This window comes from Vigna umbellata, chromosome 8, assembly GCF_029865625.1.
Source record: "Vigna umbellata cultivar VRB3 chromosome 8, Vumbellata_1.0, whole genome shotgun sequence".
Taxonomy (NCBI): Eukaryota; Viridiplantae; Streptophyta; class Magnoliopsida; order Fabales; family Fabaceae; genus Vigna; species Vigna umbellata.
In genome coordinates, this window is record NC_142172.1 from 48,087,001 (window position 1) to 48,106,047 (window position 19,047).

A 19,047-nucleotide genomic window follows, 5' to 3' on the forward strand; every position below is an offset into this window, starting at 1 on the left:
TTAACTTGTTTAAAAATATTAACTTTTTTGTTTGAATTTGGATTTTCTGATGGATTTTTTTTGTTATTATTCTTCTGACATGCTTTCAAAATATTTCATTTTGAAGTTTTAAAAAATATATTTTTAAAATATTGTATTTTTTAAAATACATTTTGAAGTTTTAACAAAATCCAATAAAGAATCTGAAGCCTTTTTTCTCAATTACTTGAAACACAACACATTTCTCTTACCTAATCAACAAAAATTCAAAAAAATAATTTCCTGATATCAGTAACTTGTTAATAATAGTAAAGTGGGTGATTAAGAAATTAGGCAGAAATGGCATATGGTGGCTGTATTAATGGCATAAAATGAATACTATCACTGTATCTCTTTTAACGTTCTTCTTGTGTAAGGAGAAATGATGAGAATGAAGAATGTGTTAATTCATTATTTACATAGACAAAAAGGAGAGATGCTTTGTAAATATGGAAAGAAAAAGTAGAATTATGAGATGAAATATGTATAAAGATAAGTGTGACAAAGTGCGTTAATCCAATTATTTAAGTTTGGTTTGATGTTGATATGTAAAAAATAGGTTGAGTCAGACTGATTTATCAATTAAAAGTTTAGTTTGAGAAAATTTATTCATTCGGCTATGGTGTACTCTTAAATCATTTCTTTATTTTTTTATAGTAATTTTTCATTTCTTCTCTTTTTTGTATTACTCAATTAGATTTTAATGAATACTTCAAATCAACAACTATTTATATGCTTATGTATAATTAGAAAATTAAATAAATTCATCTCAATAGTTTCCGCATTACATACATAAATTACTTCGAAATTATCAATTATTCAAATTTATTTTATACTAAGTTCTTAATAAAATACAATACCAATCAAAAATTGATAATTTAATTTACAACAATTCTTTTTTCAACCATATCTAACTTTTCATTTACTTTTTCACTTAGATTTATTTATTTATCCTTAATTCAAGCATCAATTCTCGTTATGATTTTCCTCTTTTATTTTTCTTTCTACTCCTACCACAACCCAAACAAAGTCTCGGCACTTTTAATATGGAGTGTGCCTAACATTAACACTACGTACAATGCTTTCCTTCTTAAGTAGTTCAATCAATGGCAAATTAATAAATTAATTTTTAATACAATTATTTTAATTTTTTTAACTACATTTACTATTTTTTTTCTCTATTTTTACTTTTCTTTAATTCGAATAACATCACTTCTCATTTTATTTTCTCTATTTTCTTTTTCCTTGTACTCGCTTCCCCCATTCAAACTAAGTTTTAGACAAATATTAACTTTTTAATATAGTGTGTCTAACATTAAACCACGATTATTTAGAAAATAAATTAAATATTTCTTCCCTAAAAATTACTTTTTATTCGAATTTCCATTCAAATGTGTATATTTTTAAGTGGCTATAATAATATGTAGACACGTTATATTAAGAAAGAAAAAAAATATCAAATTCTTATGATTATTTACTTATAAATAATTTTATGAGCTAACTCGTATATCTTTTATTGAAAAATTGACCGAGTTCATGCATTTTTTTTCTATTTAATCATTTTACGTATTGATATACACTAAAAAGTCAAAAGAGTGCAAAGGTATTCTAATAACTTGTAAATTAAAAATATGCTCTTTTTTCTCATCCATTTAAGGATACCACATAACAAGAAGGTAATTATAATATTTTGATAAATTCAAAGAAAAGTTGGTGAGATTAATGATTCTCTCTTATTTTTTATATTGTCTTAAACACATGCTTTCTTATATATATATTTTTTCATCACTCATCATTATATATAGGTCACTAAAATTACATATTTTTTTGTCTTTAAAATTACTTTTTTTTTAATATTTTGTTGTATTGATAAGAAGGAAAACACTAAAATGGTAGTACCATAGACATTATATATATATATATATATATATATATATATATATAAAGTAAAATGGTCATAAATGAAAATTTTAAAAAGTAAAAAGAGATTGTGTCAAATAAATAAAAAATTGTGTGTTAAAATATCATTTTTTTTATAAAAAAACAACAAATAGCCTTAAAGTTTGTTGTATAAGTAGTATGGTGAGGTGACATATTTATATTCATTTGATACATGAGAAGTAATAAAATAATTAAAAAAAAAGAATTTTTTGTATTTTTTTTTACGTGAGTAATTCTATTTTATGCTATACTCGTGATTTAAGGGAAGTCAAAATCTTAAAATGTGTAAAGAAAGGGCTTACGCAGCCCCTCTGTCAAGCAAAAACGCGTTTCTTCACAAATACAGAAGCCTTCATAATACTAATATAATATAACCTAGAAAAGATCTCTCAGTGAATTTGATGATCTAGCTTCAATAGTAAATATATATTTGAAGCCACCCAATATGCTTTGGGATTTATGCCATTTTTTAAGTTTCTTCAAAATCAAACACATGCATGCACCCACCCTTATTTTAATTTAATTTGTTATATATTAGGTTATAAGTGTGAGTCACATTAAATAAAGGATTTTTTTGAATAAAATTTAGAGTCAGAAAATTTAGCTGGATTAGAGTTTTACATCATATAGAAAAAAGAAAAACTTAAACAATATATAAAAACACATTAATGAATAAGGATATCATGATGTACATTCAATTCACATAGGGGTAAGATAATTTTAAAAGAATACATTTTTATAATTTTTCAGAAAAAAAAGTAAAAAAAAAAGAAGGAATAGTATTAAACGAATGTATAAAAAATTATGTGTCTCAAAATATTTTTAAATTTATGACTTTTTCATGTAAATATTACATGAGTTTATCATAGAACCATATAAATTACAATATAATTTGCAATTATGATAATATATACTAAATCATTTACTTCAAGAATCTTCATATATATGTTTCATTGATTACTTTAGTTAAGAAATTGCATTAGATTACAGTTGAAGGTGAGAAACAGAGGAAAGAAGAAGGCTTTATTTGATTGAATACATATAATTGAAGATGAAGTTGGTCAGGTTGAAGGAGGATTCACTCGGCTGCACTTTTTCCTGATCTCACCGTCTGAACCAGTAAGTGGGGTCATCATGCTCATCTTCAACATTGCAGCTGCGAAATCCTTCTTGAATTTTGCCATGTTTCTCGCATAAATAACTACTTGATCCTTTGTGGGGCTATTAGTTCCATTGACGCCGTTGAAGAGCTGTTGATCGGAGTGGACCAGACCCTTTTGCTGCAACAAGTTCTTGTAGAACGCATTGTCAAATTTGAACGGAGTGGTCGAATCGAAAGCACTTAAGTTGTCGTCACCACCTTCGAAGGGACACTCTTGTTGCTTTTCCTCTGCAAATGTCTGGTCGATGTTGCTCTCGTTATAAATCCTCTTTCTGAAGAAACGACACCTCACCAGTCCTATTGAGTGACCACCTGAACCATCAAGAAAAAAAAGTTTATCAAGATCGATACTTTATCGTGTTGCATCCATCGAGGAGGTTCACTAGATAGAAACAAGCACACGTACGAAGGATTCACACCACTCTTTAAAATAACATTAAGTCTCCAATTTATGGGTCTTTAATTTTTATATATGATTCTACTTTCTTATTTTTATCCTATTGTTGTGACTCACACTCGAATTTTCAATGATCATTTCAACAAGCTATTTTGTATATGATATGTTGGATCTATGTATATGAGTTCAACCATATAAAGATTCACACCACAGAAAACTGTAAGACAACTAGTTAACGAGTATTTCAATGTACAGTGTTTTACTTTCTCATTTTTATCCAACTTGAATTCCCAACGTATCAATCATTTGAACAAGCTATTTTGTATATCAGTGGTGTTTTACCTGATAAAGTAACTAGTTCTTGGACAGTGAAATTTTTCTTGGCGAAAGCACTGGTGAGGCCATCGAGATCGAAAAAAGGAGCTGGTAAGTCTGAATTAGATTCGGCTAAACTTGCTGTGGTTGAATCTCTTCTGCCTAACGGTACTTCCCATCTTGGTCCACCAAGCTGAGATGATTTCAACTTATCTTAGAAATCACTTTCTTTTAATGCATGTCATTGAATTCTGCAACATATCTACGAACCTTAATCGAACAAGATAAAGTAGCAAGTACTTACTTCAAAAACAGCGTCTCTCGCAGCAACGGCTAAGATGTCTGCACAAGAGACAACATCTTGGCACATTTTCCAACTCTGATTTTATGTTATCAATCACATCAAAACCTCTAAGAGAGTTAGCATTTGGAAACGAATTCTTCTCCCCAGTGAAAGTATCCGTGTCGTCTAACAACACAGATGCATCACATCCCTGTAATACCAAAACAAAACAGATCAATGTCAATTGATTTTCTCTCAACCAACACACACTCACTTTTCATATTCAGTGTTTATATATAAACTCATTCAGTTTGGAGAGTGATCATTATTCTAGACATTGCTGAATGCATATAGAGTATTAATTGTAGCTCATGCATGCAGCAATGCACCATGGAGGAATTAGCTAGAATGTAAAGTTTTTATACGTAAACATGATGGTGTTGAGAGAGAAATGAGACTTGCTTGAACGAAGCAGTCATGGAAATGGAGTCGGAGCAAGGATGCCCCCATGCGAAACTCATTGTGCACAGCTTGTTTCACTGCTTTCCTTATGGTGGCAAGAGCACCAGGGCAACTTTTTTCATAGAATTTAGCAGATAACTGAGCTGAAGTAACCCCAATTACACATGCAATCAGAGTCAGACAAAGTTTTAGTTTGAAGCCAGGAAAAGACACACTGAGAGAATTTGTAGTGGCCATTGCAAAAAGCCAAGAATTTTAAGATTAATGGTTGTTGGTTATCATGGCCATGAAATGATACTCTTATATACTGCAACATGATTTTGGTTAATGTAGCTATATGGTCCATATCTTCCGGGTCAATTGTGTATATATTGAATCATATCTGAGGAAGAATCATTTGACTAAAACAAATTGGAGGAAGAGACATGCAAAGGCGTGGAAAAATGATTGAAATTACGAAACCGTGTATAATATGAAGTTGTTAGTTAGCTGTATTGTGCTAAACATGTTTGACTTCATCAAATTCTTGCAGATTTCACTGCAAGGCACTGCATCTGCACTCAACCTATAAGGCTGGATCGATTCAAATATAAGAGAAAAAAAAACTATAGTTTGGTTCCTACTTGTTGGGTTATGATCCCTTTGTCTATAATTTGGTCGAAGGAAAACTATATAGAAAGCTTATTGAAATTTAGGAGAAAAGATGTACTTTGTAAGAAATAAGACATTGTTACTGTGATAGCTGGTCCATTTTTTTGCTGTTTAACCTTCTTCCCCAAGATCCCTTTCTTTAATTTGGTGTACCAAGAAGACAAATATAATATATGTTAAGAAGTTCAATTAAGAAGTGAGTTTTATTCTCCCTAATAAAAATAGGAAGTTAAGCTATATGAAAAAAATTGTAAATTTATTTTTTTAACATTTTGAGTTGAATGTGATATCAATATTTTATGAGTTAAATAATTACTTGAATTTTTTTTTTACTGAAAATAGTATTAATTTTTTTATATAAATTTATAAAAATGTCTCTCATCATTTGTCATAAAAACATGTTAATTTTTTTTTAGAAATCTGATAAGTTAAATTATTAGAACTTAAATTTATTGATAAATTATTAGAAACTTAAATTTATTGAAGTTAAATTATTAGAACTTAANTGAGCATTCACAGTTTGGATTTCCTTAATGTCACACCTGCCAAGACTATATCATCTATAAACAAGTAATATGGTGATATGAGCATAATCACTTTTTGACAAAAAGTGAATAATCTGATTTTGATTGTATGTAGACCAAAGAAAGTAAAATAGTTGTCAACTTGTAATTTTATTGTTTAGAGGGTTGTTTGAGTCCATATAAAGACTTCAAAAACTTGCAAACTTGCTTTGATTTTCTGTTTTATAGCCAAGAGGAAAAGATATGTATACTTCTTCATTAGATCCCCGTGTAAAAAGACATTATTTACATCTAGTTGATGTAATACAATGTTTGGAAGCTGCTAAAGCCAAAATCAATCTTACTGTTGTGAGTTTGACAATAGGTGAAAAAGTCTAAGCCTTATTGTTGTGTGTAGCCTTTGGCTACTAACCTTGCCTTATATGGTTCAATACTCTTATCAACATGCTTTTTTATTTTGTATACCTATTTACATCAGATAAGTTGTTTTCCATAAGGTAAATCAGTAAAAAAACAAAAAATAATTTAAACTAAAATATAATAATAATAATTATTAATATTTTTAATATTATTAGTTCTTAATTATTAAGATATAAATTTATTTATATTATTATATATTTGATTGATAATAATAAAAATATTTTTTAATATTTAATTTATACATTATTATTATTTAAAGTATTATTGTATTATAATGTTTATATTATATAAATTTTATTATCTTTAATTATCATTATTTATTGTTATATTATATTCGATTAAGGATTTTTTATATAGTTAAAAAAAATTAAATAATTGATTATTTATACATATATAAAATATTAATAATTAATCCTTTATATGTATAAAAGAAAAAAAAGGATGTTCCCGCCCAATAAGGTCCCAGGTTTGCTTTCTTAAGGATTTCTCTTTTCCCTCCTATCTTATCTATTCTCTCCCGCTTTCATTTCTAAATTTTGTTTTTCTTATTTTACAACTCTTTTCGATGAATGGATAAATGTATATCTGAATCCTGTGAAACTATTTTTGTTTGCCGAGAAGAAATCAAAGAAAGGAAAACTTCAAGACCCAAAGTTCGTCCAGTTTCGGCTGGTACTGTTTCAAGCATTATTGGAAAGAATTATGTTAGACCTGCTCCATCAGCAAATGGGTCTTCTCGGACGACGAAACCAACTAAGTTGGATGCAAAGTCGCTGCCAATGATCGGAATCTGGCTGAAAAAAATAAGCCAGATGTTTCGAGTTCGAAGCATGATCAGCTTCACCAGGACACGGAAGATTTCTTATTTAAAATGCTTGGAGATGTCTTTCAGCTTGACAGAAATATGATTTGGCAAGTTCTTGGTATGAAATCTTGGCATATTTTTGCTGTTTTGAAATGAAATTAAAGCCTGTTTTTTCTCTTATCCTATGATATTTCCTTAATGCATTTTGTATTTACAACCTCCGTTTTTCTGAAATTTATATGGCATTTTCTGTCTTCTGCGCTACTGATAATCTCGTCTCATTGTAGAAAACTCCAAAATTTACCTTCTTAAACACTCTTTTATCCAACTTATCCATTATCCCATACCGTATTTGTTAGAATCTCTGTTTTAAATCCCAGATAGTGGCGTTCAGCAGCTTTATAACATTTTCTATATACATATTATGCAATCTCTTTAAATCAATTGAATGAACATTGTTAAACTATTCACTTAACGTATTTGTTGGATTAAATATATACAATAATAAAAAATTATATTTTAAATTAAATAAAAAAAGTTAAGAAGAATGTAAGTTAAAGTTATAAAGTATATAGAGAAATTATCCCATAAATAAGAGAGTTTTTTCTTGTATATCTATAATTTCAATTTGTATATCTTTGAAATTTTGTACTTTAGATTATGTAATATGTAAATTTTATTATATAATTCAAAATATTATTTTTTATAGTTTAAAATATATAATCTAAAACATGTTTTTTGCATTTTATTAAGAAAGGTATATTGCAGAATATAAAAAAATTGAGTATAGAGTATACATTTTAGAATACAATCATTTATACAAATGAAGATTGAAATTATGAAGGTGCAGAAAGAAATACTTCAATTAATGTATTTTGGGTTTACCAAGGCCCAATACGCAATTGAGAATCCCATAAAAATCTAAACCTTGTGTCTCTGTTCTTCTTTCTCCTTCGTCACTCTTCATCTTCATCTTCATCTTTGTCTTCTTCACCATGTCTTCTTTAACTTTCACGGCTGAGGTAGCATCCAGCTTCTTCGGCCTCGCTTACCGCAATCCCAAACCCTTCACGCTCTCACTTCAAACCACTCTCCTCCCTCTTCTACGCAGAACAACCACTCGTTCCCAATCTCTAACTCACTCTCTCTCCGCACCATTCCCTCTCAGGCCCGCTCGCCGCTTCACCGTCGCCGCCACCACCGCGGCGCCGCCTCAGTCCGAGGACTCCGACGTTTCCACCGTAATCCCCCCTGACAATCGCATTCCGGCAACCATCATCACCGGCTTCCTCGGTTCCGGCAAGGTATTCATCCTGTTTCCCTCACTTTCCTGCTCAGTAAAATCACAGCGGAATCTGAATACTTAACCGTCTTTAACCGAACAGACGACACTGCTGAACCATATTCTGACAGCGGAGCATGGAAAACGCATTGCGGTTATTGAGAACGAGGTATTCGTGTTGCGGAGTTTGCTGAATTTTTATGGTTGTGTGACTTTGAATGCGATTGTTTCGGTTAATGTGTTGGTTTGTAGAACGAACTTACTCTCTGCATTATTTGTAGTTTGGTGAAATTGATATAGATGGCTCTTTGGTCGCGGCAAAAGCTGCTGGTGCTGAAGATATTATGATGCTGAACAATGGCTGTCTTTGCTGTACTGTGAGGGGTGATCTTGTCCGAATGATTTCTGAATTAGTTGCTAAGAAGAAAGGAAAGTTTGACCATATTGTTATTGAGACTACAGGTAACGAATAACTTCTGTTTTTGTATGTGTATGTAATTGTTTTCGTACTATGATTGTGTAGAATTGAGGTTTTGAGCTGGTAGAGCTTATTCTGAAGATGTCATGGACTTACTTATTAGTTATTGCGAATGTGTATGATTGTACTTTGTGTATTGTTTTTTTGTTTGTGCTCTGCACTTCGACAGGTTTGGCGAATCCAGCGCCAATAATCCAGACCTTTTATGCGGAGGAAAATATTTTTAATGAAGTAAAATTGGATGGTGTTGTTACTCTAGTTGATGCAAAGCATGCTGGTTTTCATCTTGACGAGGTTAAGCCAAAAGGTGTGGTCAATGAGGCTGTGGAACAAATTGCATATGCGGATCGTATAATCATAAATAAGGTATTGGCTGATTTATTTTTGTTGTGGAATGACTTTAGTTTTGCAGAAATGAAACATTTAGATTATTTAAGGCATATCGGTTTTGATTTGGCAACTAGCCAACCTGCTAAAGGATAGATTGTTTTTATTGTAGCATGGGCAACCTTATCATTCCGTACATTCAATGTGAAGTTATTCATAAAATTCTACATTCCAGGTTATGGAATGTGATGGATATTATCTTTATGCCTGAGTTAATGACATTCCTGTTTATATTGCACCAGACTGACCTAGTTGGTGAACCAGATCTTGCTTCTTTGGTCCAGCGGATAAGGGTTGGTGTCTATCTCCTCCTATTGTATCTAAGAGTTCAGTTTTAGCTTGAATTTGAATTTTATTTCATTATTTTGAGCCCCAAATGAACGTGGCTTTGTCATTAATTCAGAAAATGAACAGCTTGGCCCACTTAAAGCGGACAGAATATGGAAAAGTTAACTTAGATTATGTTCTTGGCATTGGGGGCTTTGATTTGGAGAGGTAGCTTTTTGTTCTTGTTTCTGATTTACTATATTTGAATTGTTCAAGAAAATGGCAATCTAAATTTGGGCTCACTAGTTCTCTGCACAAGAAGTTTTTTGTTAATCATATGGTTCCTTCGTGATCATGCACTCTCATATATAAACAGTTATAATTTGAATTGTTTAAGAAAATGGCAATCTAAATTTGGCTCACTAGTTCTCTGCACAAGGAGTTTCTTGTTAATCATATGATTCCTTCGTGACTATGTACTCTCATATTTAAACAATTATAATATCCCAGTCTTATACTGAAACTTTTTTGTCGGTTTACTATTCCTAGTCCCTAATAATATAAATCTGAGAACTATTCGTGTTAATTATTATCCTCACTGGCGACAATGCTCATAGCAGTACTCACTTTCCTGTGTCATTGTCTTATTTCTTGCTCTGTTACTATGTAATGCATAATCTTACGTGGATATTTCAAATGTTCTGCTTTAAATATTATTGTATCTTTCTAAATCTAGATATATAATTTGTTTTTTCTTGATCTTCTACAAGGATTGAGAATTCCATTAATGATGAAGGTGCAAAAGAAGATCATGACCATAGCCATGACCACGAGCATGAACACCATGACCACGGGCATGAGCACCATGACCATGATCATCACCATGACCACAAGCATGGTACCTTTTATTTTTTTCTTGGAGTCGTGTACAAGCCATTTTCTTGTTTGTAGCTCTAGTCACAACGTACTGGTGGTCTTATGAGTCTTACAAGTGTAGATTTAGTTGTTTACACATTTTACTTGGAAGCCTGTACATTTAAATTATTATTCCCTCTAGATTTGGCATTTGGATAGGGATCAATTCCTAACAAGTAGCTTCTTAATTCATCATTCATAAGGACATGCTTGTGGAATATGTCATTTTTGTTAGAATTTTATGATTTACATCAATAATTAATAGCATCAAACCCTTAATCTAAACAGTTCCCAATACCCGTTAGAGCGGAAGCATACTTGAAGTGAAGTATTAGACATTGAAAACAATTAATAAGAATTGGTCTCTAATATTCTCTCTGTAGAGAGCACCTTTAGTTTTCTCTATATTTTCTTTTCTGATGGGATAAAGAGAAAGAAACAAGAATGATTCGATGTGCTCACAGATGGAGACTATGACCTTTTAAGTAACCCTTGTTGGTTAGATTCAATAATTATAATTTGACCCCTCAATAAATTAAAATTAAAATTATTGCTGGTCTTTACACAATATATTTTTCATGACATATATATCCTTAACCCTATTCACTTAATTAGATGACTTTATAAAATTAGTTAATAAAATATAATGGTCCTAACACATTTAATAATTGTTATATATATATATATATATATATATATATATATATATATATATAATAGTGATTCAAATTGCTTACAATTTTAACTTTGTTAGAAATAATATCCAATTTGTTGTGTACAGAACACCACGATCACCACTCTCATGATCATACTCACGATCCTGGTGTGTCATCCGTCAGCATAGTTTGTGAAGGAAGCTTAGACCTTGAGAAGGTTAGACATGACGTATACTTAATGCTAAGTGTGTCAAATTCTATTTTCCATTTGGATGGCTGTGGAATGCCTTTCATTCTTTTATGTACATGTAAAAAGTCAGTGTTGGCATTTGCCTACTAAACGGCTTATCTTTTTCAGGCTAACATGTGGCTTGGTAATTTATTACTGGATCGGAGTGATGACATTTATAGGATGAAGGGTCTTCTATCTGTTGAAGGAATGAACGAGAGATTTGTCTTTCAGGCAAGCTTAAATTCCTTTACCGTGAAGGGGTTGCCTCATGGATCTCAAATGAATTCCTTAAATTTTCCACTGGGCTAATTGTTGTTTGTTATAACCCATCGTCTCTGACAATTATCATTCATGTTCAGTTTCGTGGAATTAATCAATTTTTTTTTACAGGGAGTTCATGACATATTTCAAGGATCACCTGAGAGGTTGTGGGGTGCGGATGAACCAAGGATAAACAAAATTGTATTCATTGGGAAAAACTTGGATGCTAAGGAATTGGAAAAAGCATTCAAGGCATGTTTAATATGATACTAAGAATTTTAATACACTGCTTTGACGTATCTCTCCGTTGCCCATTGAAGCTATGAGTGTGCCTATATACCATGCAGACCGTCCAGATATATATAGTGAAGAATGTTCCATTTTTACATTCAATCTTTCTTGGTTCTTCAAATGTATGTGACTGCGTTAGTTTTAACTTATTTTTCCTTGGTTGTTTCATGAGCTTAAATTTTGTTAAGAAGAATCATCCGAGAACATTGAACTTGTACAGATCAAAGAACCTTGATAAAAATTAATGAGAACATGAATATATTCATGGAAGCAATAGATGTTAGACCTACTAAAAAGGTTCCCCTATAATTATCTTGTAAAAACCGAATAGAATCTTCTCTAGCATTTTAACCACCATACTGAATTTCACACACCAATCTATCACACGTAAACTAGCACAACAATAGTGAGGTAGAAATGATGGTGTCGACTTTTTGTAGTGTGTTCATCTTTGATAGAACGTGGTGATGCAGTCATATGAACTGCATTTTTTCACTTATCAGTCCCACGGATGATAGCAATTTCTGTGTTTAGTGTTGCATGATCCCCTCCCCTTTAGCATGCGGTAAAACCATGAGCAGAGTGTTATATTTGGTATTTTTATTAAACTATTTAATTTATCTGTAACTTAAAAGTCATATAAATTATTAAATAATTTAATGAATTTTTAATTTAAAATTTTAAACTTATGGTGTAAGTCTCTATTTTTTAAATTTTCATTCTAATTTTAAATCAATTTTAACATTAAACTAGATATATTTAATTCATTATAATTTTAAACTAACTCTAATTCTAAATTAAAAATATTTAATTAAAAATATCAATATAACATTTATATAAAAATTTGATTTGATTTTAAATTAAAAGTAGACAAAATTATTTAATTTTAAAAAAAATAAAATTAAATTGAACAAAATAATGAACGTAAAAATTAAATTAAATATACAGACAAAAATTAAATTGAACTAACAAAACTCAAGAAACTAAATTAATATTTTAATAAAAATATTATAATATGCCAATTTCAAAAAATCATTATATATTATTATCCACAAGTCTAGAATTTAATATTCAACAAGATACATTATACAATAATACCATAGTATGCATCTTAGTCTAAATATTACTTAAAAAAATTATTAATATCATAAAATCTATATTAATTTTTTTCTTATAAACACTAAAAGATCAAATAAATTTGTAGTAGTATTTTCAAATGCGGCATTCGATAAATATGTTGATACAGTCTTACTAATTATTAAATTACTTTCGAAATCTCAATACGAATATATGAATTCTGATAATCTCACACTTAACATATTTATTATATATTAAGTATAAATAATACTGAAATTTTTTCGAAGTGCTACTTCGATGAGATTAATTTTAGAGTTACAAAATGTTTGTTTGATCTATGACTAAAAACATTAAGGATGATAAAGGGATTTTGTATTACATCAGAGTAGAGTATAAGATTAAAAAAAATAAAAATTGTTATCAAGGGGAGCTGAAGAAATAATAAAATTTTTATTTCCTTCTTTTAAAAAGAAAATAAAAGAACACTGATTTTATTATATATTTAATTTAATATTTAATAATAGTGTATAGAATGGAAGTGAAGGGGGAAAGCGTAGCCAAACCCCAAATAGGGTTTTTAGTCCCGCTCTGCTTACTCACACTGATATGATATCGTAACGAGTCTATTCCATCTTCTTCACCAGCGACTCTGTTACTGTGAATGTTCAATTGAAACCAAAACCCTAAATTAAACCCTAACCACTCTACACCATGTATCTCTACAGTCTCACTCTCCAGCGTCCCACCGGCATCATCTGTGCCATCAACGGCAACTTCTCCGGCGGCAAGAGCCAGGAAATTGTCGTCGCCCGAGGCAAGGTCCTTGATCTCCTCCGTCCCGACGACAATGGCCGGATCCAAACCATCCTCTCCGTCGAAATCTTCGGCGCCATTCGCTCTCTCGCTCAGTTCCGCCTCATGGGCGCTCAGAAGGACTACATCGTCGTTGGCTCCGACTCCGGCCGCATCGTAATCCTCGAATATAACAAAGAGAAAAACGTATTCGACAAAGTTCACCAAGAAACCTTCGGAAAATCTGGTTGCCGCCGAATTGTCCCAGGTCAGTACCTCGCCATCGATCCAAAGGGTAGGGCCGTTATGATTGGCGCCTGCGAGAAGCAGAAACTCGTTTATGTTTTGAATAGGGACACTGCTGCTAGGTTAACCATTTCTTCCCCTTTAGAAGCTCATAAATCGCACACTTTAGTTTATTCAATTTGCGGTGTTGACTGTGGCTTTGAGAACCCTATTTTTGCTGCTATTGAATTGGACTACTCTGAGGCCGACCAGGATTCCACTGGTCAGGCTGCTGATGAGGCTCAGAAGCATTTGACCTTTTATGAGCTTGATCTTGGGCTCAACCATGTTTCGCGGAAGTGGTCCGAGCAGGTTGATAATGGGGCCAATTTGCTTGTTACTGTTCCTGGGGGTGGTGATGGTCCTAGCGGGGTGCTTGTTTGTGCTGAAAATTTTGTTATTTATAAGAATCAGGGTCATCCTGATGTTAGGGCTGTGATTCCACGGCGAAACGACTTGCCGGCTGAGCGTGGCGTGCTTATTGTCTCGGCTGCCATGCATAAACTGAAGAGCATGTTCTTCTTCCTCCTGCAGACGGAGTATGGGGATATTTTTAAGGTCACATTGGAACACAACAATGACCGTGTATCTGAATTGAAGATTAAATATTTTGATACTATTCCTGTTACTGCTTCGATGTGTGTGCTGAAGTCAGGGTTCTTATTTGCTGCCTCAGAGTTTGGGAACCATGCTTTGTATCAATTTAAGTCTATAGGGGATGAGGATGATGTGGAGGCATCATCTGCCACGCTAATGGAAACCGAGGAAGGTTTTCAGCCTGTGTTTTTCCGGCCCAGGAGGCTGAAAAACCTTGTCAGGATTGACCAGGTTGAGAGTTTAATGCCAATAATGGATATGAAGGTCAGTAATCTCTTTGAAGAGGAAACTCCTCAGATTTTTACTCTCTGTGGACGTGGTCCTAGGTCGTCTTTGAGGATTTTGAGAACTGGTTTAGCGGTTAGTGAGATGGCTGTGTCCAAGCTTCCTGGTATACCAAGTGCTGTTTGGACGGTGAAGAAGAATGTTATTGACGAGTTTGATGCTTACATTGTTGTGTCATTCACAAACGCAACTCTTGTGCTTTCCATTGGTGAGACTGTTGAAGAAGTTAGTGACAGTGGGTTTCTTGACACGACTCCCTCCCTTGCTGTTTCTTTGATAGGAGATGATTCTCTCATGCAGGTTCACCCAAATGGTATTAGGCATATCAGGGAGGATGGCCGTATTAATGAATGGAGAACACCTGGAAAGAGGACAATTTCAAAAGTTGGATCAAACAGGCTTCAGGTTGTTATTGCACTCAGTGGAGGGGAGCTTATATATTTTGAAGTAGATGTAACTGGTCAGTTGATGGAGGTGGAGAAGCATGAAATGTCTGGAGATGTTGCTTGTTTAGACATTGCTCCAGTTCCCGAAGGCAGACAAAGATCTCGATTTCTTGCAGTTGGCTCATACGACAAGACCATCCGCATCTTATCACTGGATCCTGATGATTGTATGCAGGCACTAAGCGTTCAGAGTGTTTCTTCAGCTCCAGAATCTCTACTTTTTCTTGAAGTTCAAGCTTCTGTTGGTGGTGAGGATGGTGCAGATCATCCTGCTAGCCTATTCTTGAATGCTGGGTTACAGAATGGTGTGTTGTTTAGAACTGTGGTGGATATGGTTACTGGTCAGCTTTCTGATTCACGTTCCAGGTTCTTAGGATTGAGAGCCCCAAAGCTGTTTCTCATCATTGTGAGGGGCAAGCGGGCTATGCTTTGTTTGTCTAGTCGACCCTGGCTTGGTTATATTCACCAAGGACATTTCCTTTTAACACCCCTTTCGTATGAAACCCTTGAATATGCTGCTTCATTTTCATCTGACCAGTGTGTAGAAGGTGTAGTTGCTGTTGCTGGCGAGGCCTTGAGAATTTTTACCATAGAAAGGTTAGGAGAAACATTTAATGAAACTGTAATTCCATTAAGGTACACACCAAGGAAATTTGTGCTGCAACCCAAACGAAAACTCCTTGTGATGATTGAGAGTGATCAGGGAGCATTAACTGCAGAAGAGCGTGAAGCTGCTAGGAAACAGTGTTTTGAGGCTGCTCAAGCCGGGGAGAATGGTACTGGAAGTGCAGACCAAATGGAGAATGGTGGTGATGATGAAGATAAAGATGATCCCCTCTCTGATGAACACTATGGCTATCCAAAAGCTGAATCAGAGAAATGGGTTTCATGCATCAGAGTTCTTGATCCCAGGACAGGAAATACAACATGTCTTTTGGAGCTTCAGGAGAATGAGGCTGCTTTCAGCATATGCACAGTAAATTTCCATGATAAGGAATATGGAACCCTTTTAGCTGTTGGGACGGCAAAGGGACTTCAATTTTTGCCCAAAAGGACTGTAACTGCAGGATTTATTCATATTTATAGGTTTGTAGAGGATGGAAGATCTCTTGAACTTCTGCACAAAACACAGGTAGAAGGTGTTCCTCTTGCTCTCTGTCAGTTTCAAGGAAGATTACTTGCAGGGATAGGACCTGTGCTCAGGTTATATGATTTGGGAAAAAGACGTCTGTTAAGAAAATGTGAGAATAAGCTATTCCCCAACACGATTGTCTCTATTCAGGCATATCGTGATCGAATTTATGTTGGTGATGTTCAAGAGGTATGTTCTATATTATATCCATATGTAGTTTACGTTCGTACTGGTTTCTCATGTGGAACCATAGAAGGGTTTCTATCACTGCTAATTGGTATCTTAATTTATGCATTAATTACGGTGGATGCATTCACCGCAGTTTTAGAATTGTGGTAAATCCATAGCTGTTGAATATCCACATTTGGTGTCTTGAGCTTTCTGGTAGCATTTGATTGATATAATTTGATATAACTGATTTGGTTTTTATACAAAACTTCCGTGGGTATTATACTATTTTGGAAAGACTTGACTTAGGCTTTTCTGTTGTGAATTTATTCTCTCTTAATTTTGCAAATAGATAGAGTGCTTATTCTTGGATCCAGTGTGCTGCTGCACTACATGTTTCAGTTCACTGAATAAAATCTTCAGTTAATTGTGTTTTTTTCTTTCTTCTCTCCAGTCTTTCCATTACTGCAAGTATAGGCGGGACGAAAACCAACTTTATATATTTGCCGATGATTGTGTTCCAAGGTGGCTTACTGCATCGTACCACATAGATTTTGACACCATGGCAGGCGCAGACAAGTTTGGAAATATCTATTTTGTGCGGCTGCCACAGGATGTTTCAGATGAGATAGAAGAAGATCCTACTGGTGGTAGGATCAAGTGGGAGCAAGGAAAGCTGAATGGAGCTCCCAATAAGGTGGAAGAAATTGTACAGTTTCATGTTGGTGATGTGGTCACATGCTTGCAAAAGGCTTCTCTCATACCAGGTGGTGGAGAGTGCATTGTATTTGGAACAGTTATGGGAAGTGTTGGTGCTCTACATGCCTTTACTTCACGAGATGATGTTGACTTCTTTTCTCATTTGGAGATGCATATGAGACAGGATCACCCACCTTTGTGCGGAAGAGACCACATGGCATATAGATCTTCATATTTTCCCGTTAAGGTATGCCTGATATGCTGTTTATTGCTTCTATGAAATTGTGGAAAAGTGCTATCTGCAATCTGTTGGATAAGAGCATCGCCCCTTTCTATATTTTCATTGCTGTTCCTGCTTGACAAAGAGCCATTCATCCTGTCACTATTAAACATGTGCACACCAAAATGTTCTTTTTGTTTTTTGTGCTTTTTTGGACGTAGCATTAATTTTTTTTCAAATTTCTGATAGTCCTGCTTTATTGTGTAGGATGTTATTGATGGGGATCTATGCGAACAATTCCCAACATTGCCAATGGATTTGCAGAGAAAAATTGCTGATGAATTGGACAGAACCCCTGGAGAGATACTGAAGAAACTCGAGGAAGTGAGAAATAAGATTATTTAAGAAATGGTTGCATGAAAGGTATGATTCCCTAATTTTATCTATTTTGGTCCTGACTGTTCTACCGTTGTTATAATAGATTTATAACCAATACATGAGATGTAATTTTATTTGAGGTGGATAATTCCAACATTGTGACCACTATCAACATGAGGATTTGTCCCCCTTTCTATTCTCATGCAGATCTTATACTTAAAGAGTTTAGATATCCTTAATAGAGAATGAGGTATTACTGTTAGACATATTTACAAGCTAATTTCTTTAATGGGATACCCTCCAACCCCTCATCTGGACTATCTCCTTTTAAAGGTAGTCTTGGCCGAGGATTGTTTTCTTTATTTTCTGCTGAATAAAAAATTAAAGGAAAATTCTTCGCTTTAGAGATTTGGATCTTCAATTATGTGGTAGCTAAGGAGAAGTAGACTCCCCCCATCCCACACATTTGGTAGTAGTTAATTAATTAGTTGATAATCATGGACAAGAGGGAAATAGAAGACGCAACATATTTTGTTCCTTAGGTTAGAACCCATGTTATAGGCGTTGTTTAAACAGATGACCTGTGTTCCAATTAAACTACTTCCATCTGTTGCCATGTGGGTCTTGCCTAAGATGATGACAATGATAACTAATCATGAATAATTTTGCAGTTGCTTAGTCACTGAGAGTTTTGATTTGATGAATGTCTTGTACTGTGTTTTGGTGTTGCAAGCAGGTCATGGTGGAAATGTGTTTTTCTAGTAGGTCATTTGCCCGCTGCAGCTAGGTCAAATACTAACAAAGTGAAGTAAGCTCGTGTATCTCATTAATAGGGGAACGGTGATTACTAGTCCTATTTAATTGGAGGGGGAAGGGACCTGGCGATAACTCTACTCTGTATTGGAGTCAAACCCACAAGCCTCAGTTGGCAATTTATGTTGTAATTAGTCCTAGTTAACTGTTATCACGCTTTGTGGATGTGATAACGTGCCACATCGCTTCATATCTACAACTCACTCAGCAACCCCTCTCTTTTACTCAACTGAGATGTTTGATTTAACTGGATTTGAAATTTAGTGTAGATTATCACTGCTTTACCATTTCAACGAAAAGTTAGTTCTAGTTTTCCAAAATTAAACACTTGCATTTAATGTACCTATCAAAATTCATCATCAAACATTATGCACGAAAGTAATGGTTAGAGATTTTTTATTTATTTAT

At 33.6% G+C, this 19,047-nt stretch overlaps 2 protein-coding genes and 1 pseudogene across 2 annotated transcripts; 2 read left to right on the plus strand and 1 right to left on the minus strand.

Annotated features, from left to right (window-relative positions):
* Positions 1-2,885: 2,885 nt before the first annotated feature.
* LOC148194844 (cationic peroxidase 1-like) lies at positions 2,886-4,839 on the minus strand (annotated as a pseudogene).
* Positions 4,840-7,923: 3,084 nt separating this feature from the next.
* On the plus strand, positions 7,924-12,017 carry LOC148194845 (uncharacterized). Its single transcript, XM_088096333.1, has 10 exons — positions 7,924-8,282; positions 8,364-8,429; positions 8,542-8,722; positions 8,908-9,104; positions 9,368-9,418; positions 9,529-9,620; positions 10,163-10,290; positions 11,089-11,180; positions 11,322-11,426; positions 11,586-12,017. The coding sequence occupies exons 1-10, from the start codon at positions 7,974-7,976 to the stop codon at positions 11,721-11,723; spliced, it is 1,359 nt and encodes a 452-aa protein (XP_087952459.1). The 5' UTR covers positions 7,924-7,973; the 3' UTR covers positions 11,724-12,017.
* A 1,356-nt stretch (positions 12,018-13,373) lies between these two features.
* LOC148194846 (spliceosome-associated protein 130 A) lies at positions 13,374-19,046 on the plus strand. The gene is made up of 4 exons (XM_088096332.1): positions 13,374-16,550; positions 16,984-17,475; positions 17,716-17,871; positions 18,563-19,046. The coding sequence occupies exons 1-3, from the start codon at positions 13,536-13,538 to the stop codon at positions 17,851-17,853; spliced, it is 3,645 nt and encodes a 1,214-aa protein (XP_087952458.1). The 5' UTR covers positions 13,374-13,535; the 3' UTR covers positions 17,854-17,871; positions 18,563-19,046.
* Position 19,047: the final 1 nt, after the last annotated feature.